This window comes from Agelaius tricolor, unplaced genomic scaffold (assembly GCF_023055355.1).
Source record: "Agelaius tricolor isolate 1412-34295 unplaced genomic scaffold, bAgeTri1.0.p SCAF_5, whole genome shotgun sequence".
In the NCBI taxonomy this organism is placed as follows: domain Eukaryota; kingdom Metazoa; phylum Chordata; class Aves; order Passeriformes; family Icteridae; genus Agelaius; species Agelaius tricolor.
Genome location: NW_027269265.1, coordinates 38157157 through 38183803, shown reverse-complemented (window position 1 = coordinate 38183803; position 26647 = coordinate 38157157). Strand labels below are relative to the sequence as shown.

Below are 26647 nucleotides of genomic sequence, written 5' to 3'. Positions count from 1 at the left end.
ACAGTCACTGGTTTGCCCTGGGGCCAACTGCTCCCTGCTCCTCTGTCAGAGCACTGCACTGAGCCTTACCTGGCTCCACTCTGAAGGCTGTGAATATTTATCCAGGAAAAATCTATTCCAGGTTAAACACAAGAGAGAGTTCCCAGCAGAGCATCTCAGGCCGTGCAGAACAGAAGGAGACAACCTTGTTGCCATTTTTATTTCTTCTGCACATATTTAGATGTTCAAATACAACAAAACAAGCAAGATCAGCTCCCCCTTTACTGCTTGCATGGTCTGCAAGTAGGTCCAAAAGGTCTGGTTTGTAAATGGAGTGGGAGACACCCATGCTTTTTCTGACAAAGACTCATAAAGCCAATGAGGAAAGCAAACGTCTCCTTGCTCTGCAGATATTCATGTTTTCTCTATCAATTTTCAAGGTTTATTTTATATTTACCACTGCCAGATCAAAGCAATTCCTTTTTCCCAACAGATGTCAGTACTATACAAATGTCAACATCAGGCCATAGAAAGTCATTAGAGGTAAGGAAAAATTATATTCCCACAATATTATCCTCCTATCATGCTTGTGACAGCCAGGAGGCAGAAAACATGTCTCTAAGGACTCCCAGAAATCCTGTGAGGATTCCTGAAATCCTGGATCAGAGTTACAGAAAGAAACAGGAAGAATTGAAATGTTGGACACCAGAGTGGTCTCACATACCACAAAGCCAACTGTTGTTTGATACATAGCTGCTGCTCACCACCTCTTTCTGAAGACATACCATGGAATGCCATCTCAGATTTGCTGTTGTTATTTTAAGTGATGAAGTATTTCATTATAAATAATGTCCAAGCAAATTACCAACATTCCCAGCCTCCCTAAGGACAATGACAGAGGGATACGAGCAGTTTGCCCAGGGGTTTTAGGACTGTTTACACATAGAGGGGTGGATGACACAGATGTATGTGTTGAACAGAGAAATTTGATCATGGATCTGCAAGTAAAAGCCTGAAGGGGGGAAATAAATATATGGACAGGCAGCCTTTGCATTCGTGTGGCCCCAAACAGCACCGTCCTGCAAGGCAAGGGCACTACAAATGGACCACAGCTAACCTGTAGGAGATTGAGGAGAACAGTGAAGTGCTGCTCATGAGTGGGGGGGGGGGGGGGGGGGTGATTATTTTAGATTTTCACTGCTGGGGTAGCAGGGGTCCTGCCATTCAGGCAGCCTCCAGGTACGATCCCAAGGGCTTTCGCTGTAAAAACCAAAAAATACTGTGTCCCAAGAGCAGGGAATTCATGATTTCGGGATGCCTGCACTGAGCACAAAATCTCTTGCAGCAGCAGCGGCGGTGAGCACTGCAGGCAGGGCTGCAAGGCTGACTCATTTGGGTTAGCGAGACACGGGCTAATGGTGCCGGTGACCACACCGAGCACAAGGGCGACTGCCACACGGCACAGATCGCCTGCTTCTCGGCTTTCAGTTCCTCTGGAACATCCTTAGCACGGGATGCAGCTAGCACTCAGCAGGTGGGATGCTCCTCTGCAGTGGCTGCCCTCGCATCTGCGGCAGCGAGAGAATCCATCTCGGCTCTGCTCCAAGGGGAGCAGAAGATCGTATCAGCTTGCCTCTCCTCCCCTTCCTCTTACGCAATTCAGCATGCAAGGGAGTGACTGGATTTTTTTTTTCCACTCTCTCAGGGAGTTGGTTTTCACTTCCTGTGCTCGCCGAGCCTTTGTCTCCGCTGGACGCCGCTGAAGGCGCACCTGAGGGGTGAAGGCACAGCGGGGCGGCGGGGACACCCGCTCCCTCCCGCAGTAGCTGAGCGAGAGCGCCCAGGTGGGGCTGAGAGCACATGCCTGGGCTCAGGGGCAGGGGACACCCCGGCTACCTCGGGGCGAGCCGGAGTCCGGAGCGCAGCCTCGGCCATGCTCCGGCTCCCTCTCGGCCCGGGTGGTCATGCACCTGAACGCTGTCCCTCTTAGCTTCATATGTCTTCTCCCTTTCTTTAGGAAAGGACTGAAGTCTTAGGTCAGTGAGAATCGGGGCGCCAAGATGGCCAGAAGGAGTCCGGGTCCGTGGTTTGTACCCTGGGTCTGCCTGGTGCTGGTGCTGCACTTGGGCGAAGGGCAGAAGGAAAAACCCTTCGGTGAGATGTGCCTGGAGGACTTCACGGCAGGGCTGCCGGACTGGGTGCTGGACACAGACGCCTCCGTCCAGAATGGAGCCACCTTCTTGTCGTCCCCCATGGTGCATCGGAGCAGGGACTGCATGCGAGCCTGCTGTAAGGACCCCGCTTGTAACCTTGCTCTCGTGGAGCAGGGCCCGCACTCGGAGGAAGACCGCATCCAGGGCTGCTTTCTCCTCAATTGCCTCTATGAGAAGGCTTTCGTTTGCAGGTTTGCCAGGAAGATCGGCTTTCTCAACTTCTTGAAGAAGGACGTGTACGATTCCTACCTGGCAATGCAGAATCACAGACCTAGTGGTAAGGTGCCCGTAATGGATCCCTGCAAGCCAGGTCTGGAAGAGTATTAATGGTCACTTGGTGCCAGCTCCTCCGGCCATCCTATGAGCATTAATGGTCACTTGGTGCCAGCTCCTCCGGCCATCCTATGAGCAGCAGTGCTGCCAAACACACGGGGTAGGGTGATGCTGAAGATGGTGTTTCTGTGTTTTCTTCTGCCACAAAGGTTTTTCCCAAACCCCAATGCTCATTTTTAAGATCTGTGCCTCAGTTTACTTGTTAGTAAATGAATAAGGAAGTAGGTGGAGTGTGATTTACCAGTCAGAGTTTTTGCTACTTGACAATGTAGAGAAAAAGGTGTTATTTTTCTTCTCCCTTCCCCTGGGCCTTTGAGGTTGGAAAGTGAAATCTTCTAAAAAGCTACACATCACCAGGTTTTAAAGGGCTGCATTAATCTCTTAATTGCTGAGGGGCTGGAGGCAGGATGCAATCCACTTACCTTTATTTAACAGCAGCCTGGATGGTGAGGTGCGTCTGTACTTCTCTGCTTGTTGGGGCTGTTTCTGCTTGTTGCTTCTGAGAGAGGAGCAGCTGGTCATAACATTTCCCCTTTGGAGGTGGGTTTCTCTTCTGCAATCCCTGTTTCCCTTCTCTAAAAGATTGCGCCTGGACACAGAGAGCCAGGCAGAAAAGGAACTAATCTGAAGCTGGTCACCTGCCATCTCCAAAGAATTGCAGTGTGTTCAGAAACACTAAAACCACAGCAGCTTCTCCTTTTGCCCCCTCCTTCTGTTTTGGTTGAAGCCTAAGAAGGCTGGCATGTTTCTAGCCTGGCTGGGTCTTTGGCAACCATAACCAGTTTATCATTTGTTGGTCCCTGGGCAGGGCTGTTAGGGATATCTCTATGGGTAATCCTCCTCACACCCCCTCCCAGCCCACCTGTGGGAAGGAAAGGATCTGTGAAGATGGCAAGGGGAGCATCTAGGTGGGTGCAAGGGCTTGATGATGTGAGCTTTGTTCTTCTGCTGGGACGTGCCAGCCTGAGGCCTTGTGGGTGCTGGAAGTGGGAAATGGCCCCAAACTCCACAATGACCACTTCTCCATCCTGAGTAGCAGTGTGAGGGGTTCGGAGCAGGGCACAACTTCTCTGAAGCGGCCCTTGGGTTTGAACAGCAGTGTGGCAGAAGTGGTCATCCTGATCCTCTGTCTCTGCTCATGGCTTCCTACTGGATTTTAGGGCTTTTTGTCAGGTGTCTGACTGTTTCAGTATTTCTCCCACATCTCTGTTCCAGGCTCAAAATCCTTTTCACAGGAGCTGCAGTTAGGGAGGAACTGAAGGCCACATCACCAAGACTGGAGGTGGCATGCTGGCAGCTATCTAAACTCCTATATGCTTTGCTGTAGGAGGAAAAGGGAATGCATCATCTCTAGTACATCCTGATTTCACAAGATTAGATTAAAATACAATGTACTCTTGAGCAATTCAGCCTCTTTACCTCTGTGGAGCAGTGCCTCATACAAGAAGAGTGCAAGCCCCTGTCCCTTGTCTGGTCCCAGGACCTGGCATTCCATGTGTGCAGATCTTTAGAAAGTGACCAGAAGTGACATGTTTGCTAAAATATGGCACCGAGCTGCAGCACCCCAGAATATGAAGTTGCTGTCTTGCAATCCACCCCTGGTGCTCCTTTCACCGATCCTGGCATGGCTGCGGTGGAGCAGGAAGACCCAGGAGGGTTTATCAGTAAGAGGTGAAAAGCACTCCAGAAATGCAGTTTGGGTGCCTCTCCTTACTCACATGGGGCTTGTGCCTCGGGCTGCTGTGGGTGTAGGAAGGGCTTGGTCTCTTCTAGAGCTGTCTTTGTCTTTCAGAGGGTGCTGGGTGCCAGGCAGGTCTCCAGCTGTAGTGACAGACACTGGGCACTCACCGCTGTTATTTGGGTCAGGCTGCAATGTCCGTGCTGTGCTTTTATTGGAAATGTGTTTCCCTCCTCTCTGAATTTTTTAGGCATTGTCTTTGATACCAAAAGCTTTTTGAATAACGTTGAATGACGTTTGAATAACGTTTGAATAACTGGAGGGCTAGCAGGGGAAAGAGACCAAGAGAGTTATGTTACTGGAGAAATAACTTAGTCCTCCTCCCTACAGCAGTTGATGAGATACTTAAAAATGTTGATGTCCATTTTGATTCAGATATAAAGCAAAAAAATCCAGAGCAAAACCCCAAGCCCTTCCAGCCATGATGCTGGAATTGGGTCCATGCAGGACCTGTCTGGACAGGAAGGTGGATGCCTGGCTGTCAGTGAGGGGGAAAAGGGGAAGGGCACAATGGGGCAGGTGCAGGAACCTCTGGGCACTGAGCGTGTCTGCCTGGCAGCATAAGGAAGCTCTACAGCCTTTTTGCTTCTGGACCTTTTAGGGATGCCTGAAGAGGCCGGGTGAAACAAGCGTTAAAGGAAGCTGGTTTTGGCATGTCAGGTCTTCCTCCCAAAATCTCGGCCCAGGTTTTGGACTGGAGACAGAACTGTGTTGTTTTCCTGCTGTTGCATTGTATCACTGCTAAAACATGAAGTTTTGTGACTACTCTGGATCCCAGGTTACTGTCAGTCCCCTGATTCTGGCCCTAAGGGTCTGCAGGAAGCTTATCTGCTGCTTTATCATGCATTCCTTTCCTGTAATGCCTGCTGTCAGGTGTCCTAGGAACCTTTACCTGTATCACTCTTTCAACACCCTCTGCAATGATAAGAATTAAATGCAGTTTTTTCTAGTGAATAATGAAATACCCAGTTAGTGATTCCAGTGGGTGACATTAAACAAAAAAGTCACAGGTTATAAGACCCACACTACTACTGCTACTACAGGGAGCAGACCTGTTGAATTAAGAGGTTTACATATGTTTAGGAGGAGACTAGGTAACACTTGAAAGAGAGCACACAGCTGGGGGCTGCTGAATGGACAAATTTAATCTTGGAGTGTTTCTAGAGCCTGATGGAAGTAGCTGGAAGAGCATATTCTTGCAGTGCTCTTGCTTCTCTTCAAGCATCCACAATGATGGATGGCAAGTGAACACAGGGACAGGGGAACCTGCTCTAACCCACTCTTGCCACTCTTACATTGTTATGACTTCAGAAAAACCTGTGGGTACAGTCAACAAGGAATACAGCTGAAATCTGGATTCTGCACATCTTCTGAATGTATTTTCAGTGTTTTGCAGAGCAAGAGCTTCTGAGTTCTTTATAAGCTGGTGACGACAGCTTGGCACTATCTCTTGCCTGTTTCAGCTAACGTACAGCCTGAAGTCTCTGATGTTATTGTTAAAAGGCACAATCTTCTTAAATGATTCCTGAGCCTGAACTTTGGTGCGAGTTTTCTGCCTGGCTCATCCGGGAGGGGCAGGCTCACCGTGCACTTTATTGGTTATAATGGAGCCCAGTGTTTAAGTAACTAGCCCAGCTTATTCTGGTCTAGGCAAACCAGTTTTGGGTGGGAAACTGGAAAATAACCTCCCTGAACCTTTGTCCATTTCTTGAACTGAACCTTTTGTGGTTGTTTTGAAATGCTCAGTGACGCTCTCCTACTCCTGTTGAATCCAAGGCTTGTGAGTGGGAGACAGAAAGAACCACAGGGCTCTGATCAGATATGTTTGCTCCTGCCTCACCATGGAGGGAGATTCGCAGGCTAAAACTTTGGTAATGCAATTCAAAAGAAGAGCTCCCCAAGAGTAAAGCTCATCCCTCCTCAAATGTTTGGTACTATGCTGGTTTCCATTCTGTGGACAACTAAAATGAGCAGCAGTGGTATCACAGCTGGAGCTGGTACAGGTCCCCTTTGGGTGATGCTGTTGAGCCCCGAACCAGCTGCTCATCCTTAAGCTCAGGCCAGGAGATGGGAATTTGCAGAGTCAGTACCCACAGCACAGATTCAGAGGCTAATGTGTACTGGAAGGGTCCTGGAAGACCAGTTGGTCCAGCTCCCTGCTCAGAGTGGATGATGAGGGCCTTCCACTCCACTTGCTGTGAAATAAGTGAGTGTTTGTCATGCAGCATTTACTGAAGTGGCTGCATCATGTCCTGTCTCCAGAGCTCCAGTCTCCTCAAAGAGACTGGAGGCACAAACCAATCTTCACTAAAATAGCATAAATACCTGTGGGAGAGTCTTTCCCTCTGCCTGCCAAAGCAAATAGGAGTGGTTTCCCACACTCTGAGGAAGGATGAAGGGAACCTAGTGACAGCAGCATCTTATGTTATTCTGAAAATATAATCCATGCAGTCATACTGTATTGTTTTAGAGAGGTTAAGTTGATCTGCTCTGTGCACCACTTACAAACCATTACAAAAACCACTAGAAACCAATGCTGAGAGCTGCTTGGCTGTGCAGGAGTTGTTAGAAAACTGTATGGCTTTATCATGACTGTATTTGCTGCCCAGCCAGGATGAAGCCCTAAAGAAAGAGCCTGTATTTCTCTTTCTCCAGGCACTGCATTGCGTTGCCTTGTTCCCTTTTCTCTCTTTCCACCTCAGGCAAATTAATACTGTGGCAGCAGTGTCATCCTTCATTACCTCTGCCCATGGAAATGGAGAGTTTTCTAGTGTGGATGGGTGAGGAAGCTGTTCACTTTTAAATTACTTCCCTGGAAGCAATGCAGCAGCAGAAGTTTAACATTTGTGGGAAGAGCCACACTGCTGCCCACCTTCTTTTGCAGCAGACAGGTTCTGCTGGCTTCTGACACTTGAAATCTCCAAGGTCCTGTGTCTCATGGATGCTGGAATTTGGGTGGCCTCATTTTTGCTCCTGTCTCTGCTCCTGGCCTGGTCAGGGGCTTCAGCAGTGGCTTTTGTCCCTGGTGCAAACCACACTTGTCTCATTTGCAAGTTGCTCCTGCAAAGCAGGAGTCAGCAGTCAGCAGAGGGCTGCAGGGCCCCTCAGTCACCATGAGAAAGCTTTCCTTCTCTTTCTAGTGATAACCTCAAATCATTCTGAGGTATTTTTAAGCATTGCTGTGTAGTCTCAGCTACTCAGGGTGTATCTGCAGGAGCTCTGGAATGGAGAAAATCTGGTTTTCTATAGATCTCAAGGGCAAAAGCTAATATCTGAATTCCAGAAGAGAAAAACCTCCAAACAGTGAGCTTTGCAAGTACATTCTGCCATGGGATTTCAATGGTGCCTGCATAGCAAGGTCCCTAGTGGGGTCTCTCCCCCACTTTGATGCTTATTTTTGAAGCCCTTATAGAAATTAATATCTTTTAAATTCCAGTTCCCCCATCAATTTTGGTTCAAGCTAACTCATTTGAGGTGAAGCCAGACAAGCCACTGACAGCATGAGCTTTTAAACAAGAAATTTTTTAAAAAGTAAAAACCAGGGTCTCGGGTGTGAATAGAGCATGAGTAATAAAACTTTTTTAAGCAATTTGGAGTCCCTCTATCATGCTTTCCTCTGGAATCATAAAGAAAAGCTACATCCCCTACTAATGTGTTATATAAATGGGAGAGGAAACTGTTGCTTACAATGTGATTCCAGGAGAATGTTTCACAGTAAAAAGCATGCCACAGACAGCATCATAAAGCTTTAACCTCCCTGCTAATTACAGACTTTTACAGCAGAAACTTTCCATGGTCGAAAGAGCATAATAGCAAAGGTTACTTTCATTTTTCCTACAGACTTTCAGAGCAAAACAGTGGAGTCTCTGTTGTATGAGCAGTTTGCTGATACTCACTGTGGGTCGGTCAGCACTTGGTTCTGAAGCTCAGGTGGAAAACAGCCACATTGCCAGGGAAGGCTTCCTACAGTCAGTGTGGCAGAAATACTCCAAAGTCACTGAACTTTCAGGCATCCTAAGGAGAAAAGGGATAGACTTGAAAAACAGGTCCTTAAATTCTAGTGAGCATTACTCCTTGGCAGTCACCACAAATCAAGAAATACTCTTGACTCTTCTTCTGGGTGTGAAGAGAGTCAGTAAATTTGGCTAATCAGAGATGGGAACTGGAGAAGTTGCTGACCCATTGAATAGAACTGAGCTTTTACTTGATCATGCAACCCACAACCCAAAGTAGCTGGATGTTTGGCCTGCGATTTTTTGTTCAAAGTGTACATGCTTACATATGTCAAGGAAAGACATGATTTGGAGTCACGAGTTAAGGATCAGCCCCTGTGTTGTTGAAAAACTGGTCTTTTCCTTGTGCAATTGCACCCACCTACTGGGCTCACCCTGGCAGGACAGTGGCAGGGAGTAGGCTGCCTTTCTCCCTGCTGGGCTCCTGGTGTTTGCCTGGCAGGAATGGCAGGAATGTGACCCCTTTCCAGAGCTTGCAGTGGTGTGTACGAGGTGACAAAAGAACTAAGTGGCCTGTTTTAATGTCAGGTTTGTTTGTACATATGCCTTGTATTACATATGCCTTCAGTAGACTGCAGCAAGAGTCAGCAGCTGGGATCTGAATCCAGACACACAGAATTCAAACAGGAAATTAGGAGCAAGTCTGCATCAGTGAAAATAATCAGCTAATGGAGTAATTTTCTAAGGGGTTTGGACACTAATCCTCTCCTTCAGTCACAGTTGATAGAACAGTGTAATGGCAGAGTGATTTCTATCTAGCTTATGAATGATAGTTGATGCCTTTACAAAAGACTCAGGCTGAGCTGGAACACTGAGTCTTGGACTTGGTACAGGTGCTACCAGGTGGAGTTTTATGGGCTGAGCTATGCACAAAGCCTGCAATCAGAGACGTTCAGGTCAGAAGGAATTATGAGTCAGGCTCAGTGGTGTCATTGTATAGCCTGTTCTTGCTGGCATGGGCAGGGATCAGTTTACACCTCTTGTACTTACAGGCTGGAAAAACATTTAATAGATTGTGGAAGTTACTGGCAAGATAATCTGTGAAACAGTACAAAAATAACGATCTCATGAATGGTTTTTTGTGCTGTTTTAAAAGCATGTATGTCAGAGAGTGGGGTGGAAGATGAGCTGGAAGAGAAATATTTCCCATCCAAGTCCCACATTGTATAGCTCTGGCTAAATACACTAACGTAATGCTTAGAGATAGTGGGAGGAATGATGGGAGTCAGTCCCACATTCTTCAACACCCACATCAGGCCATCTGGCCAAGTGAAGGGTGGGCATTCCTCTGTGCTCTTCTGCAAGGATGTGGTCCCACTCTCAGGAGCACAATGGCTGTAGCCACAGGGCCACCCTCTTATGGTGGTTCCTGTGGACAGAAGTGCCCAGGGAGCCAGCTGGCTCAAAGAGACTGCCATAGTGGGTTGTGGACTTATTAAATTAGTGAGGGTACTGATTGCCTGTTGCTTGCTCAGGCTGCAAGGGGTACAGCTGTATAAAAATGTTTTCCTTTTAGCAGTTAAAGTCTGGATTGATTTAGCCTGGAAGAATCCCCTTCCCTTGTCTTCCTGTAGTGGAGACAAGGACTGGACCCTTCAGCCTCTTACCCAAGCCTTGTTCTACATTTCTTCTGCAGATGACCACCCTCCAATAGCCCGTGCTGTCAAGGACATGAGGGTACAGCCAGGGGAGCCAGTGATGCTGAGAGGCACAGAGAGCACGGATGACCATGGGATAGTCAGCTATGAATGGAAGCAGATCCTTGGCGACCCCTCTGCGGAGATGAAGGTAGGGAGCTGCAGGGAATAAGCAGCTTGCTCATGGCACCTGTGTTCTGCACTAGGTTGATCAGTCAGAGCCCTGACTTAAACATCACCTTAAAGCTTGACTTAAAGTTCACCTTGTCCTTCCTTTTTCAAGCCAGTCCATGCAGGAGCCTGTTTCCAAAAACTATGGAGCAGTCCTTGCGGTTGCCCTCCCTGTCTCACACACTATTTAGAAGTGTCATTTTTGGCCTCATTAGGTCTCAGGCTCCCTGCACAGGATGCTGTCACAAGTCTTCCTGAGCAACACCTGACCTGCCTGGGTGGGAGCAGCTGAGAGGGCTAAGCTTCCATGCAAGATCTGCCTCTGGTCCCAAGATCCCATAGTTAATTGAAGGGCCTTCTCTTAGTTTTACTCTGTCCACTTTAGTTTATTTCCTCTTCTGTCTCTGAACAATCTGGTCTTGGGCTCTGCTTCTGGTCTCCTGGGGCTTTTCCTGGACTTTGCCTCTCTTGAAATTGTTTTCTTCCTCCTATTTTATCTGAGCTGGAGCAGAGATCTAAGATCTCTGGGGTGTGAACGCTGCCTATTTGCTAGATGTTAAAAGTGAATTGTGGCTTTAGAAGGGCAAATTATTTATTTTAAACTTCTGCAAAATGCTTTGGAAAGCCATGGAGTTGATGTGGAGTTCTTGCACCTTTTGGAAGAATTAGCAAACAAGTACATCAGGCCCACAAGTGATTCTGAACATCAGCAGTGATGAACTCTAAAGTGCCAAGGGGTCTGTGTAATCCAGCAAGTGCTCCTTTCCTTTTCCCTTTGCCCTAGCCCAACCAAAGCAACTTCCTTGGAGGGGGGGAGGTCCCCTAATATTACGCTGTATTAACTACATAAAAATTATATATGGCAAGGCTGTGTTCTTTTGAAACCTAATGAAAACCAGAGATAGCATGGAAATGAATGTCCAATTCTATTGTAAATATAAAAGAAAAGTTTGTGTCAATAATATTGTAGCTTTCTCTTCTGACAAAATAATTAAATACAGCTACCTTATTCCCCTATGTACTAAGTAAATGATTCATAATAGGTTTTGAGTTTTAAAAAGTTAAGTAAAAACTACAGGTATTTCTGTTCTCTCTAAAGAGTTTTATTTTCCCTTGTGCTTTCACAATGCCCCAAACCATGAAGTATCTGATTATGCTTGTGGTACTTGTTCTCTCTCTATTGCAGTTGGGTACCAGTCCATGGGTTTGAGGGGATTGTCTAGTACTGAGACATTTTTCATGCCAGACATCTGCTTGAAGGTTTCCATCCAAGTTCCTTTCTCCCTAATACAGGAATATGGACCTTGCATAGTTTCAGTCACTTCTTCCTTAGAAGTACTTTTCTCCTACATAAGCCTTTCTTTTGCATTCTCAGAAGCATGAAGAAGATCAGGTAGAAATCTCCAACCTCCAGGTGGGGACTTACGTCTTCCAGCTCACTGTCACAGACACTGCACAGCAGCAAGACTTCACCAACATCACCATTGTGGTGCTGAGCTCTGAGCAGACAGAAGGTGAGCCTGAGCCCACACATGTCTACTTGGAGTCCTCGAGCCTGGGTGCTGCTCTGGCCTTACTGGTGCTTTTCTCAGAGGGGTGGATGGGAGAAGAGCACAACCAAGAGCCTGGACTTGCATGTCAGCTTTTCCCAGTAATAGCCTGCACTAGTAGTGCAAGGTCTTTGCATTCTTAGTGATCTGTTTTGGAGTTTTCATGGACCCTTGCAGGAGATGGTGCCTGCAATAACCCCATCTGCTCTGCCTGTCATTGCTCTCTGCTGGGTGACACCAGAGTGGATGAAGTTTGGGGTGCAACTGAAGTTGCAAAACAGGAGAACATGAAAGGTTTTGTTGACTCTTGGTTTTGCTGTGAAGGCCCTTAGCTTGCAGGGTAGGTGGAGTCATCTGCAGGACATTCAATGTATCCCTGGATTTTTTTTTTCTTTAATAGCTTTATTTAGTGATGAAAATGTTTAACATTTCAAGTGTATTAGGAGTGAGGAGTTCTTGGACAAATGGTTGACTAGTAGCTAAACAGGGGATGTCTCCTACCTCAGGTACCATAAAAATATGAGAGCAGCCATGTCAAGTGATGCTAAAGGTCTGGCCAAAGTCCAATACACTGCCTTCAACAGTGTGCAGAGGTTGGTACTTTGGAAAGAGTGCAAGAACATTACATGCTATCAGTAAATCTCTACTATGCTTGAGTAATCCCCAAGGATTTTGCAGCTGGGAGATGTTTTTAAGCAGAAGATGGTGTCTTTGTGTTCAATAACCACGTAGGAATCCCTTTTTGGCCTCATGTAATCTTTGAAAAGCAGCAACCTCCTGAAGCAAGGAGTTTCACAGCTTAACTATGAGCTGTGTGGGGATGCAGCTCCTTTTTTTTTTTATGGATGTAGCACCTTCTAATTAGGTTTTGTGACTCTCCCTTTCATATAAAAAAATGAATTCTGTGATTTCCTACTCTCTTTCTCCATGTTGGTCAAGATTTTATAAACCTTTCAGACATGTCCTTTTGAAGATTTTTGTTTGCCTTCACATATACAAAACAGAAAGTCTTCCAAAGGACTTATCTAACTCAGACCCTTTTGTTAACTTTCTTGATAGAGCATTGTTTGACTCCAAAGAAGGTGGGTTGGTGTCGGGGATCTTTTCCACGCTGGTTTTACAACCCGAGCCTTCAGCAGTGTGAGGAGTTCATTTTTGGTGGCTGCAAACCCAACAAGAATAACTACTTACGGGAAGAGGAGTGTGAACTCGCCTGCAAGAATGTCAGAGGTGAGTACTTCAAAAATCCAGCATCCCTCTTTCTCATAGGATTGGGATGGCCCTATGGATAAGTACTGCAGCCTCTTGGCAGACACCTAATTAGAGCCCAGTAAGCTGAGGAGACTGGGCTAATTGTGGATGGGCAGTCATTGTCTTGGGCTGCCAACGTATCTGAGCCAGCTCCTAAAGCCCTGGACAGTGTCCCTGGTATTCCTCTGGCTGCAGAAGCCCTCATCCAATCTTTGTGTTGCATCTGAAGCCTAAATTCAGAGAGCAGCATTTTGCAGTTGGGTGCCAGAAATGAAGTTAATCTCATTCATTGCCACCCTCAAGCCACTGAGAACAATTTAGTGCTGCTCAGATAAATGGGCTGAGCCTCTGCCAGGCCCATTGCAGTGCACAGCTTAAGAAGGAGGCTAAAGCCTTGGAAAAGAAAGACAATTTGGAAATGGTCTACCTTGTGGTGGAAGTTCCCCTGTACTTCTCCAGGCTTGCCTCACATAGGTACAGCTTATCCGGATCTTTGAGTAGTAGACATCCATATTTCACCTCTGTAATCCCTTCCAGAAAATATGCTCTTCTCATGTGATACATGAAGGCAATATAAAGCTGATCTTAAGCTGAAAAAATGCTGTGGTAAGTTTATTTTATTTTATTTTTCCCCTTGTCTCTTCAGGTTCTGTTGGTGGGCGACAACAGCCAGGTGAGTCTCCCATAGGCCAGTGTAATCCTACTGCAAGCTTGGGCTGAGTGTCTCATGTCCATTCCTGTGGCTTTTGATTAGGACTCTGTGGAAAGTGAGGCACTGGAGTGTAATTTCTTTAGTAAGCCTTTCACTTTCATGTCATAGGATAATTTAGGTTGGGGATTACCTCTAGAGGTCATCTGATCCAACCCACTACCGAAAGCAGGCCCAGGTTTGAGTCACACTAAGTTGCTCATCTCTTTATCCAGTTCAGTTTTGGGTATCTCTGAAAAAGGAGATTTTACACTTTGTTTGGTCCAACCATGCCAGTGTTTGATGACCTTCATTATAATTTTTTTCCCTTATACTGAATTGCTTTCCCTTGTTGCAACTCCTGTCTGTTGCTGCTCATCCTACTACTGTGCTCCAAAATGAATGTCTCTTCTATAATCTGTCTTCTCCTCATGCAAGGTCTTGTGCTCCAGGCTCTTGCTGAGATTTATTCTAGTATGCCAATGTTTTTTGTCACTGGGGAGCTGAGAACTGGGCACAATACTCAGCACTTGGAACCACCTCTAGAGCAAAGTGGCTTGAAGCTTTTGCAGCCCAGTGTGCAGGTTTCAGTTTGGCTTTCCTAATTTAATCCCCCATGCTTGGGCGATGTCTCCATATTCTTCCTGAGTAACTCATTCTTGCTTTCACCTGCTATGTACTTCTTTCTGAGAGGAAACATGGCTGTTTCCAGAGTAATCTTTCCTTTATAAACAGGAATTTGGTTTTTTTTGGGTTTAGGGTGGCATTGAGAAGAGACCTTTACCAGTCTCCCTTCTTTCTTCTTTGCCAGCCCTATCAGCAGCTTTTAAGTCCTTTGTAAAGCATCTGGCAGGGAGAAACAATGAATTTTAATGAGCTATCTGAACTGTTTCTGGTGCAGTATGCAATGGGAACTGTCAGGCCCCCTTCTTCAGATGCAAGGATGGTTGCTGCATTGATGCCTATCTGGAGTGTGATGAAACTCCCGACTGTGCTGATGAATCGGATGAGATGTACTGTGAGCAATGTAAGTACTTTAAATTCTGGCTCAGACAACTTTACCATCTGCCCAGGAATGGGTCCAATGTAAGTTACAGGTGCTGAGTCAATACTGTTTGATGTCCTCTGTTCTTAACTCCTGACCCTGCACTATCTCTTTCCACAGTATTACTGTTTGCAGGTTCTGCCATATCCTGTATCTCTGCTGACTGCAAGAGATGACCTTCCTTCTATGATGTTTCCTGCCTCTTAAATAGGCTTTGACTCTCTTCTCTGCACCTATCTGTAAGACTTCAGGCCTGTCTTTCTGTCCCCTTTCAATATTTTTCTCACTGAATGACCTTACCTGCTCTCTTAGAGTGGGGAAATGGGGAAGGAAACCACTATTTCTCCAAGTCTGTCCTGTGGCACAGTCCCCTTAATATCTTCTTATGCTAATGTAAATGCACCCTATCTCCTCCCTTCTTCCATCCCTCCTCACCTCTTCTGAATTCCCATAATCTCTTTCCTATGTATGGGTGTTTTGTTGCCTTTTTAGATTTGCAAGCCTATGATGCATCTCTCTCGCCCTCTCGTATATTCTGCACTAGTGCTATTTTATATTTCTTAAAACCTGGACTGGAGTGACTCTTTCCATACTTCTTGATGGAAAACAAAAATAAGAAAGTAGCCTTTATTTTCCTTAGTTTTGTCTCTGTATATATGAATTGAAAATTAGGAAGAGTTTCTTGTTACTACATTTTATTTTTCCCGTGTTCCTCTCATGGCTTTGAGATACGTAAGAACATCAAATGATATCTCCCTTCCTCTGGCTCGTGATAGCAAAGGAAGGTGCAGGAAAGCCCTGTCTGGCCATGTCTGCATGGACAGAGGCGTTTCTTTTCAACTAGTGAGAAAAGCAACATGAAATGTTTCCCTTGCAGATGCTCGTGAGTTCAATAGACTTCAGAAAATCAATGTCACACATAAGCAAGGTATGTATGTACCATCCAGAGTACTTATGCTGACCTCTGCCAGCTTTTGGCTTTTTCTTCAGTTTGTTGTTCTGTAAACTGTAAAACTGCTTCCCTCTATGAATCCAAAACCAGGTGTAGCATCTGGATAGTCCCTGTACTGAGAATGAGCAAGGGCCTGTTCTCTCACCTTGAGGACAGCTGTTGGCAGCAGGCATTCACTCTCCTGCCTAAACTTTTTCCATCCAGGTAGGTCTGATGCATGTTGCTTGCTGGGCACAGTACCTGGCCTGTACACAAGCCTGCAGCACAGTTTGCTTTTTTTTTTTTTTAAATAGTGACAACCAAAGCAGTGTGGGGGACACAGCAATGTCTGTGCTCAATCCCATATCTTTGCCTTTTTTATTAAACTGTAGACAGTAGACCTATCACAGGGCTAAAAGAATATATTCCAAGTCACTTAAATGCAGCTGGGTTGTAGAGGAGACCTGAGCTGATCTGTAGTTTCTGTGTGTCTAGGCTCTTCATGTTCCCTTCTGCCTCCCAGGGAGGACAGGTCATTTCCACAGGGGAGTGAATCCAGGGTTTACCATGGCTCCTTACTCTGAAGTTCCTTTTTCTGCTTGCTAGTTGGATTTATGGCGGGTGCCAGCTCACCTTTGCATTGCAAATTTGACCAGCTGGCAACTGAGCAGTGGGGACCTGAGAGACACTGTTCTGGCTATGGATTTCCTCTGCCATGGTGCTTGTGCCCTTTTGTTGTGAGCAGAAAATTTTTCTGCTCTGGGAAGACACTGCTTGGGCTAAAGCACCTCTGCCTTGCTTTGCCAGGCCACTGTTTGGACTTGCCTGATACTGGAGAGTGCACTGAGAGCATCTCCCGCTGGTACTACAACCCATTCCTGGAGAAATGTGACCCCTTCACCTATGGGGGCTGTGGTGGCAACAGCAACAACTTTGAACAGGAGGAAGAGTGCATGAAATCATGTTCAGGCATCACAAGTAAGCATACATAGTGGGGGCTGGAGTTTTACTGATCAAACTGGGAAACCCACTTCGGATTAAGTTCTGTGGTCCCAAAGAGGCAGTGCCTTGGGAGCTTTCAGTCAAAGCTGCTCTGCTGTCAAACCCTGGCCATGACCCACAGTATGGTCCATGGGGGATCTACAGCATCTTTCTGCAATGCAGCCTGTCATTTAACAGAGCTGGAAAGCATTTTGGGTGCTGATATTGAAGAAGAGACAACGGAAGATAACAAAACTAGCCAGAGATATATCTGCTTTGAAGAGAATCTAACCTGGTATCTTGGCTCCAGGTCTCCCCAAGTGAGAGGGGAGAAATTGAGAAAATCCTCAATGACACATACTAGCCTGAAGCTTTAAACAAAACAGGGAAAGGGTTACACTGTACACTTGGTACATATTGCTTTGGAGGCCAACAGGAAGAATACTGCCAAACTGTATCTGCTAAGAGGCAAACTACCTCCCTCAGCTACACAGGGCCTCACAGCCCACCCTGAGGGCTCAGTACCTTGGCTGTCAAGGAGGGATGCTGTGTGCCTTCAGTCACTTCAGAGCACTGGAAATATGCTCCTCAGAAACCTGTCTTATCCCTTGTTCCCAGCCTTCTTTGTAAAACCTTTTTTCTTTCCTCTGTGTTCCAATTCAGAAGCAGATGTCATTGGCCGAAGATGGGAATCATTTGAGTCCCAAACTGCTATGCTAAGTGAGTAACAATTCTCCCAACCAATCTTTCTTGTTGCTTCTCCTTGTCCTGAAAAATACTTTGTCTTTCCTTGCAAAGAGTAGCCTTCTCTACCACACCCCTTTTGAAGCTGGGGGAGCAGTGTGGGATTTGTGGGATGCTGGCAGTGGCAAGAGGTGCTTCTGTGCACTGTGCAGCTGTGGTCCATTTTTTCCTGTGTCTGTGACTCAGTAGCTCTTACAGAGGCTCCTGTTTTTCTTTCCATCAACTTGCATGAATGCTCCACTGTCCAACATCAAAAAATGGGAAGTAAAACTCTTCCTAAGGACCAGTTTCACATAAGTACTACAAACTTCTACAAGAAAGAAAGCTCAAGTGGATATGTGAATAATATCAAGTGCTAGACTGTGGGGAAATGTGATGACCCTATACAACCTCTCTACAGCACTAAAAAGGCTCAATCTTACTGAAATACGAATTCTTTTAAAAATGTCACATGAAGGTTATTGTTCTTAAATCCTAGAGATTGATTTAATCCTTAAATTCACACTCAAAAGCATCATGTTTGACTGTCTCCACTGATGAGGCAGGGGTTTGCTGGGTTGGAGAAGTCCTCACACCAATGCCAAGAGTACTTTCTCACAAACTCAGCCTATCCTCCATAGCTCACTCCCTCGGTGTTGTCCCAGCCAGGAGGTGCCTTCTGTGACCACCCTTTGGTGGTTTCCCTGTTGAGGGATGGCACAAGGCTGCTGCTGCAGAAGGATTTGATATTCCTAAGGTTGTCAAAGGGCCAAGCCTGCCAAAGTCGCAAAACAGCCTTTAGAGGGCGTGGTGCATCTGGGAAACGATGATGGGAACCATCATTAGGGAGCCACAGGCTGGCTGTGGCATGCAGCTGCCTTCTTTCTTCTCTGCCGGTTGTGCAGTGACCACCGTGCTGCCATGTCAGCTGTTGCCTCTTTGCCAGCACAATTACTGCAGTGGCTTTTGTGCTTGCCTCATCCTGGCCACTCCTGCTGCATCAGAGTTTGTGGAGCATCCCTTCTAATTGTGTTCATGTATTCCTGCAGGTGCCTTTGAGGTAGTGATTGCTGTGCTCCTTGGGATCTGCATCATGGTGGTCCTGGTGTTCATTGGCTACTTCTTCCTGAAGAAAAGGAAGAAAAGCAGCCACCGCCGTCAGCCTCCCACTGCTACCAACTCAACCCTCTCCACCACAGAGGACACTGAGCGTCTGTTCTACAGCAGTGGCATCAAACCAGTCTGACCTACAGCCTCTTTCTCCAGCTCAGCACTAGGGCACTCCCCAACTTCTGGGGTTCTGTTTTTAGACACAGGTCTGTGCCTGAAGGACTCGTTCTCTGAGAAGACATTTGGAGCATCAGGCCAAGATTTAACTGTGATTTGGCAGTACTACTATTTGTGATTGTCTAGGCTAAATGGCTGCTCTGCAAAGTGAGGAAATGGGAGCATTCTGTTGCTCTCTGACAGCCATCCATTCCTAACCTCAAACAATCCAGTGAAACTCTGAATTACATCTTTCTTCCTGCTCAAACCTGGGGCACTTTGCTCAACTTCCTGAAGGAGTCTGGAACTGGATCTGTGTAGCATTCATGTTGGTGAATGGTGCAAGCTCACCAGAGCCAGCAATTTGTTTTCAGTGTCACTTTCTGCCACTCAACTTGTATTTTCCTCCCCTTCTGCAAGGTGCCCTGCCTTTCAGCAGTCTACCTGGTCATGGTGCATCCCTTGAGGTCTGTGGGATTCACATAATCATTCAGACCTGATCCAAGGGCTCTCTGACACTCTCTGGCAGTTCCTGTTTTCAACATGGACAGAAACAGAAAGACCTGCTTAAGTCACTAGGCTTTGTTATTTAACAGAAAAGCACACCTAGACATTTTGCTGGCTGGCTGCTGTGTTTCAGTCTCCTGTGTACAGTACACGTTCACCATTTTTCTCTCTGTGAGTTGCCCTGGTTACTTTCCCAGTGTTCAGTCTGAACCCAAACACATTGGGAAAATATCTATTTATTCTCACATGAAGTAAATGTCCATACTTTTCCTGCTAATTGTGCAGGAAAGCTGCAGCTCTGATTTCACTGCATGTTCCTGTGAGCACACTGCCTGACCTGAGTCCCTGGCGTCTCCCAGAGCACAGGGGTGGGCTGGATACCACCAGCTAATATCCACAGGCTTCCTTGCTCCTGCTGGTTTGTCCCTTCTGATGCAAGATGAGCCCAGCCCAGCTGAGGCAGGTCCAAAGCTCATGTCTGGCCCCAAGACAGCATGTGAAATCCCCACTTTGCCAATGTTCTGTTCCCAGTCCTGGTCCTATATGTTCTCCTTTGCATTGAGATGCTTCTGAGCTTTGTCCTGCATCTGCTGGTCCAGACTTGTACCTCAGTGAGCTGAGGATTTCTGTTGAGGCAGAAGAAGCTATTTGTGAAAGGCCTGATGTGCTGTCAGCTGTGGGGCTGGCATCAATCCCTAAACTTCCAGTGCCTGCTGCTCTTGGAAAACGGCTGTGAAGAGAGAGGAAACCAGTGTGTGTGCGTGTGCGTGTGTGTGTGCGTGCGTGTGTGTGTAAGAAGCATAGCATAAATCTATGTACAGACTTTAGTTTAAATGCTTGGGACTCTCAGGGCCAAGGGCAGAGTGGTTCTGGAATGCTCTGGTGAAGGCATTCCCAGCTCAGGACATGGCTCAGGTCCTATCAAGTGCAGTGGCAGGGGAGCTGCCTCCTTGGGCTGATGCCTGGGCTGAAAGGAAAGAAACTGCTGCCCAGAGTCTGCTGGCATTCTGACTGCAGGCGTCTCCCCAGCACAGGCATCTGCCTCAGCATTCCTGGGTCAGATTCCTCCTTTTTGTGACCTGTCTCATATCATTTCTTCCATCTCTTTGTTTTTCCCACAGCCTATCGTGGCCTATGCAATAAACCTAATGTCTTGATTTATTTTTTTGTGTGCTTACTCTGATAATAAAGAGATGTTTGTCTTATCTGGCTTGGGAGTGGTGTCTGAAGAGCAATGGCCCACAGAGGGTGCAGGTACAGTTCCCATGCCTGCTATCTCACAGCCTTTCATCTGCCCCAGCTGTGGGATCTCGGGAGAGCTGCTGCAGCAGCGGGCCCCTGCCGTGGGGAGGGCTGCAAGCGGGGGTGCAACATATGTGGGTACCTGAAGAGGAAACTCCTGCAGGAGGTGTTCTGGGAGAAAGATTATTACCCACTAAGTCACCCAGAGAGCAAGGCAGGGTGTAACCTGAAACTGGGTTCCAGCTGGTCAGACTGGTTTGGGCTTTGGGTCTGAAACCAAAAGCAGACACTATTCTTTAGACAGGAGTTGCTCTAGCTGTGTCTTCAGGCTGGTGATCACTCAAGAACTGCGATGTAAAGTCAGCTAAGTGTTACTGGCTAATTGGCAGTGAGTTTGTCCAGCAGCCAGGTGGACCTGCCCTGCACCAGTGACCCAGCCACCCTGGCTGGGCTCCGAGCACTTGCAGCAGGAACGCTTTCTGCCCGCACTCTGCTCTGGGCTGTGGGCTTTGCTCTGGCATGAGCACGCACTCTACAGCAGCCCTCCCATCGTGCCATCTCCAGCCACTTAGTGTAAGTGCAGACATTATCCCTCCTGTCCCCTGAAGTGCTGCTCCGGGAGCTCAGCTGGGCCGATGGGGTCACTGCTCCCCTCCCGGCGGTGACCCCTGGCCTGGGAGCGCCACTGAAACCACGAGTGCTTCACTCGTGACAGTCTCCAGAGACAGGCAGGTACGTGCTTTGCAGTCTCTTTCGCTTACAGCACACCTTTGTGTCCCCTGGTGTTGGACACAGCCCTGTTGGAGGCTGCAGGTCTGGCCTGAGCCCTCCTCCGTGAGGCTTCTGGGCCTGCTCCCCCCAGATCCCACCTGCCTTCAGCCCCTGCACCCCCACCTGACACAAGGGCTCCTGCTTCCCAGGACATCTCAGCTCTTGGAAATTTTCAGATGGGAACAAGAGCCCAGAGTTTGAAACTGCAAAATGGGAATCCCACTCCTCAGGGGCCAGCAGTGAGGGGAGGCTGCCTCACTGCCTCACTGCCTCACTGCCTCACTGCCCAAGCAAGAGCAGTGTTCAGGGACAGCTGAGCTGCCCCATTGCACTGGCTGTGTCAGACAGGGAGCACATCCTCCATGTTCCCCAGCTGTCAGGAACATGCAGCTGTGTGAAGCTGCTGGCTGGTTCAGGGCAGGAGGCTCTGAGCTCTGGACCTGCCCCTTGTCCTTGCAGTGTACACAGACAATGCCTTGGTCAGTGTTTTCCAAAGGGTTGTTCGCAAGCCTTGAGGAGCCAGGCTCCTGCCAGACTCCAGGAGCTGCTGCTTCACTGAGGGGAAATTCCTGCTCCTTCACATTGTCCAGTCTGCCTGCTGGTGGTGTCCACCTCTGCAGAAGGATACCTGTGGAACTTCTCTGTCCTTCCTGACCAGCAAAGCTGTTTAGTCACCTTGCTTGGATTGTCAGGAAGGAGGATTCGCCTCCTTCTGAGGATGAGATTATCCCAGCAGGCTGGAGGGGACCTCACGGGTTTGTGTGGCTTACTGGCCTGGATACAGGAAGCATTAGCTCACAGCTAAACATCGTGTGTGTGTCTCTGGCTTCCCCAGGGCACCATGGCTCTGCAAACCAATGCAGCAGCTGCCCTGATATGACAAGGGATGGCTCCACAGTGGCAGGCCAGAGTACTGTTCCACACACAAAAGCTGCAATGGGGGGAAACTTTCTGATAAGTTGCTTTGGCCCTCAGGCCTAATTTATTGCCTAAGGAAGAAATTATTTTGGTTTTGAGACCAAACTGTTTTCATTCTGGTTAAAAAGAAGAGTTCTAAAGCTGGGGGAAAGAAGGAACAGTTTGATGCAAGCATTGCATAATGTAAAGACAGATCTTGAATCTCATTTTTGCCCACCTTACTTCAAGCAGTAGGAATGACCAGACTTGCTCCTACTGGAGCGTGCTTTGAGCTCCTAAATGGCGCACATGCAGATTTGAAGTCTAGTCCGCTTTGTGGTAAGCAAACCTTGCTCACTAAAGTAGTGCCTGTGTGAGAAATAGCCTGTGAAAACTTCCCAGACAGTTTTGTTTTTTTCTTTTCCTCCTTGGAATCATGGAGAGAGAAACTGTAAATACTGTCCCTTGGTTATCAAGCATAGAACTGAATGTTATTGTAGTAGGTTGTAGTCACAGAGAAATACAATCACCTCTAGAAATTCTAGCAGCTCTGATCTCTTCTGCAGCACCTAACAGGGCATGGAGGAACCTTTCTGCAAGGAAACCTGGCTGACCAGTAAGTGTTTCCTGGGCAAGGTGCCACATGAGGTGTGACAGAGTTTGTGTGGCCCTTATTCAATAGCTGCCTCTCTGAGATGTCCTCATCTGCAGCTGTGTCAGGAGTTTTGAAACTAACCATCAGTTCCTGTAACAGCTTTAGAAGATTTTGCAGAGGCCACCCAATGTTTAATTACCATCTTGGCCAGGTTGCCCAGAGCCAGCCTACATGAGAGGATACACAAAATGACGGTGAGCAGCTGATGAGAGATGCAGAGCAAGAGGAGCCCTGCTGGAGCCAGCCGGGTGCTGTGATAGGAAGGGAATTTTTCCACAAGTCTCAGTGCATACAAAGAGCCTGTGTCTTTGTTCTCTGCCCTGACACACCTGACCCACATGACAGCTGCTTCAGGACTGTTAAAAAATATTTGTGAGCAGTTGAAGAAAAACATAGGTCCAGAAATTTGAGCTGCTGGGACTCCCCCAGCCAGAAACTCTTCTTTAAATGAAACTATAATGTCCCTCTCATGTAGGCACTGTGGGAGCCCCTCCCTCCCTCAGCTGCATCCCCAGGGGCCCCAAGACTTCTGCCTCTGCCATGGGCTCCGGGCTGCACTGCTGCATTTTTTATTCAGTGTTGGGTGTTGTTCAGCCAGAGCAGCTGCCCAGAGTCGTTTGTCAGCTCCTTTTGAGATGTCCACAAGAGGGGGCAGCAATCTCTTAATATCCCTCTTGGTGTTGCCTTGGACACTGTACTGTCAAAACAGCAGGGACATGGTGCACTGCTGGAGTTGGTGCTGAGTGTGAGATGTGAGCTCCATAAGATGTGAGGTCCTGTTCCCTTCATCCCCATCTATATCATGGTCTAATGTTATGGTCAGTATTATACTCCCCCAGGTCTCAAAGCATCATATCCACCTGCCAGACGGGGAGAGGTGGTAAAACCTTCAGAAGAACAGAGGATTGACTTAGGGTCTCCCACACCTCTTGTGGGTGTTCTGTGCCCTGGGTTTACTTCCCTTTGGTTTTGTATGGGTTACACAGAGGAAGCCCCAGATACTGGGGTCACCAGTCCAGCCCCAAAAACTTATCAGTGTGACTTTAAAAAAAAAAAAACAACCCACGTGGGTGCTTCTCTTTCTTTAGCTATTTGGATCAGTTTCCCAGATTTCTTTTGCTCGACTGCTGTCCCCAGCTTACACACTACACTTTGAAAGAAATAAGAGACTTTTTCCCAGTAATCAGAGGACTTCAGGCAGTAGAACCCTCATTAAAACAAAAACAAGCCAAAACAGTTCTTTTACTAGACTGTCATCAAATTTGGAAGCTGGTAGCTCTGTCTCCCAAGCTTCGCCATACAACCCTTCCCTGCAAGTCTACATTAGAGGACAATGGGGCATTTGTGACACACTTGAGGTGGCTCAGCAGCTCTAGGGAGCTGTGGGGTCATTGCCTGGACCTTGCAGCTCTGCAGGCGAGCAGACAGGAGCTGCCGGCGAGGATGCATCGCTCTTATTCTAATGTCCTTGCTAGAGGTTTTTGGTGCATGGAGTTTCTGTTAAACCAGTTTGAACTGGTTCTCTCTCATATTTAGAAACTATCCCTGCTTATGCTGTAGAATTACACCCTGTCAACAAATTTTCCCTCTCCTCTTAGTATTTTGGGATGGGGGAGCTCTTCTCCCCTTTACCCCAAAGTCTGGGCTAATCTGACTTAAATGGAAAATTAATTTCCCCAGAAATTGCTTCTTGCTTGCCATGTCGTCAGCTAGCTGATCCATCCACCACTCCTCTGCTGCTCCGCTGTGCAATTTCCATCCTACTTCCATTCAGCAGCTAAGGGACTGGCCAGACACAGAATCTGTGCAGAGCACAACCTCTCAGGTAAAGGGAAGAGATGACAAAGGGTGTATGTGCCCAATGCCATTCTTCCCATCCCCTTGTATATGCACATTCTCAGCCAGAGAGGCTTTATCTTCTCTCTTTTCTCTTGCATTCCCATCACATTACCACTGTCTTAAGTATTCAAGGCTGTTAAACCCATGCAAATACCCGGCCATCACAAAATGAGTAAGCATCTGGAGGGCTCTGCTTGGAAATAGTCAATGTACCAGACATTGCAATTTAAATATTAAAGTGTTGTGTACTGGGGCAACTTCCACTGTTGGCAAACCCTGGGGCAAGTGGGTGAGGTCCAGAAGGAAGTCCCAGTACCAAGAAAATAGCTTTTTGTTTTCATCAGCATTTTTTCACCACTAGGCCCCTCTTTCTCCACAAGGCCCTGGATTCAAAGAACTGATCTAAGACCTGACATGCTGTACCTCACAGCAGGTGTTTCACAATCCACTGCAGCTTCTTCCAGAACATGTGCACTGGAGGTGAGCTGTGCTCCTTCAGATGGGCAATGGTCTTTATATTGCCAAGTGTCAGGCAGATCCATTTGGTGGGACAGGCTGCAGGGACGTGGTTTCTCTGCTGGGTGAGCTTTCTGCTGGGCTGTCCTGGCCCTCTGTGTGGTGGGAGCCTCCAGCCAAGGGTGCAGGGCAGGGTAGGACCCATGGGTGAGCAGCAGCCTGCAGAGTTGATGGTAAAAATTGAGTCCAATGGAGCAGCTCAGCATGACAACTCAGTCTGTCCTAGAGCTAGCCCCTGCTGAAGGAGTAGCTCTACACTCATTTAGCTTTCCTCACATTAGCGCTGCTGACCCTGAAACGCCCTGGAAAAAAGCAATTCACTTTTCAGGAATCTGTTTTCTGCTAGTACAGCTCCTTGAACCAACACCCCAGGGCACCAGCTGAGCACCAGTGCTGGCAGAAGAGAGCCTACAGGAGCATGGCTTGGAGAGCATCTCTGAGGGAAGCTACCCATAAACATCAAACTATACCCATCGGTCCTGACATCCCCCCATGCCCCATATGCTCTGGCTCTACAGTGCTGGACTGAGGCTCTAGGAAACTGCATCTGTTGTCCTGCAAGTCATGTTGCTCTTGGCCCTCCCCATGGTTCAGAGCTTTCCCCTACATCATTTGTAGCAAGGCTGGTGTTTGGGCAGGCAGCTTCCCTGCTGTCCTGCTTTGGCCCGCAGTGCTGAAGCTGAGGGAGCCCGAGTGCTGCCCTAAACTGCCCTTATCTGCCCTTTCACATGGACCCACAGCAACCTCATGAAAGGCTCCTGCTTCCCCCATGCCTCCGGGCATTCTGCAAATTGCCTCATCCAGCTGCTAAGAAAAGGGGGCTTTCCCAGCTTTCTTTTTCCCCCACTACATTCAGGTTTATGTTAATTGGGCGTGATTAACTAATCCAGAGGTAGGCTGGAAACTCTTCTGACTATCTTTTCCAAGGAAACCGTGAAGGAAGAGCCAGGAAACAGTGGTGGTGAAACCCACATATGAAACTGCAAAAGCTTCTCCCTTGAGCCTGGATTTCTGCAGCAGAAGAGCAGGCTACAAATGCCCAGGAGTGCAGTGTCAAGTAGAACCTGTCTTTGGGAGAAAAGTGACCAGTGATTTTGCATAAGTCAGAGAGAGCAGGACAAATATTTCCTGGCAGGGTTGCATGTGTGACCATCAGCAGGTCAGGAGAAAAGTTTTTTTGGTTTTTTTTCAGGAGTGCTGAAAAGCTCGTCAGGTTTCTAGGCTGGAGGGAACAAAGCCCTTTGTCCCTGCTCCCCCTTCTGTGCTCAAGAAAGTTCCTCCTCAAGTTTTTGTGGCTGAGTTGATCACAAATCTCAGAAAACTCAGCAGACTGGGCTCTTGAGTCTCCCTTTACTTGCTGTCTTCAGCAGAAGTAAAGCAGAAATGCATAGTGGTTGTCTTCAAACCTTGAGAGGAAACTGAGGAAATGAGGATGGCAGAGAGCACAGGATGCTTGTCCTTCCCTGGGAGATAACTGTCTTTCCTGACTCTGTCCTCCTAATGCCCTTTTCAGTTCATAGCTCCTAATGAGCTTTCCTTCTGAGATGGCATAATTGATATGCAATTAATGAAATCCAGAACAGTTAATCTCAGTTTGTAATTGGCTTTGGAGTATGCTGTTTCTGTTTCAAAATGGAGAAGAGCTTGTGTGCCCATCGTTTGCTTTGAGTGCTGCCTCTTCTTACCAAGCTCAGAGCTTGG

General features: G+C 47.4%; 1 protein-coding gene across 1 annotated transcript; it reads left to right on the top strand.

Annotated features, from left to right (window-relative positions):
* Nucleotides 1–1650: 1650 nt before the first annotated feature.
* Nucleotides 1651–20231, top strand: SPINT1 (serine peptidase inhibitor, Kunitz type 1). Its single transcript, XM_071427377.1, has 11 exons — nucleotides 1651–1823; nucleotides 1997–2469; nucleotides 9913–10064; nucleotides 11460–11598; nucleotides 12694–12864; nucleotides 13532–13558; nucleotides 14475–14600; nucleotides 15496–15546; nucleotides 16357–16527; nucleotides 17194–17250; nucleotides 18303–20231. The coding sequence occupies exons 2-11, from the start codon at nucleotides 2040–2042 to the stop codon at nucleotides 18497–18499; spliced, it is 1521 nt and encodes a 506-aa protein (XP_071283478.1). The 5' UTR covers nucleotides 1651–1823; nucleotides 1997–2039; the 3' UTR covers nucleotides 18500–20231.
* Nucleotides 20232–26647: the final 6416 nt, after the last annotated feature.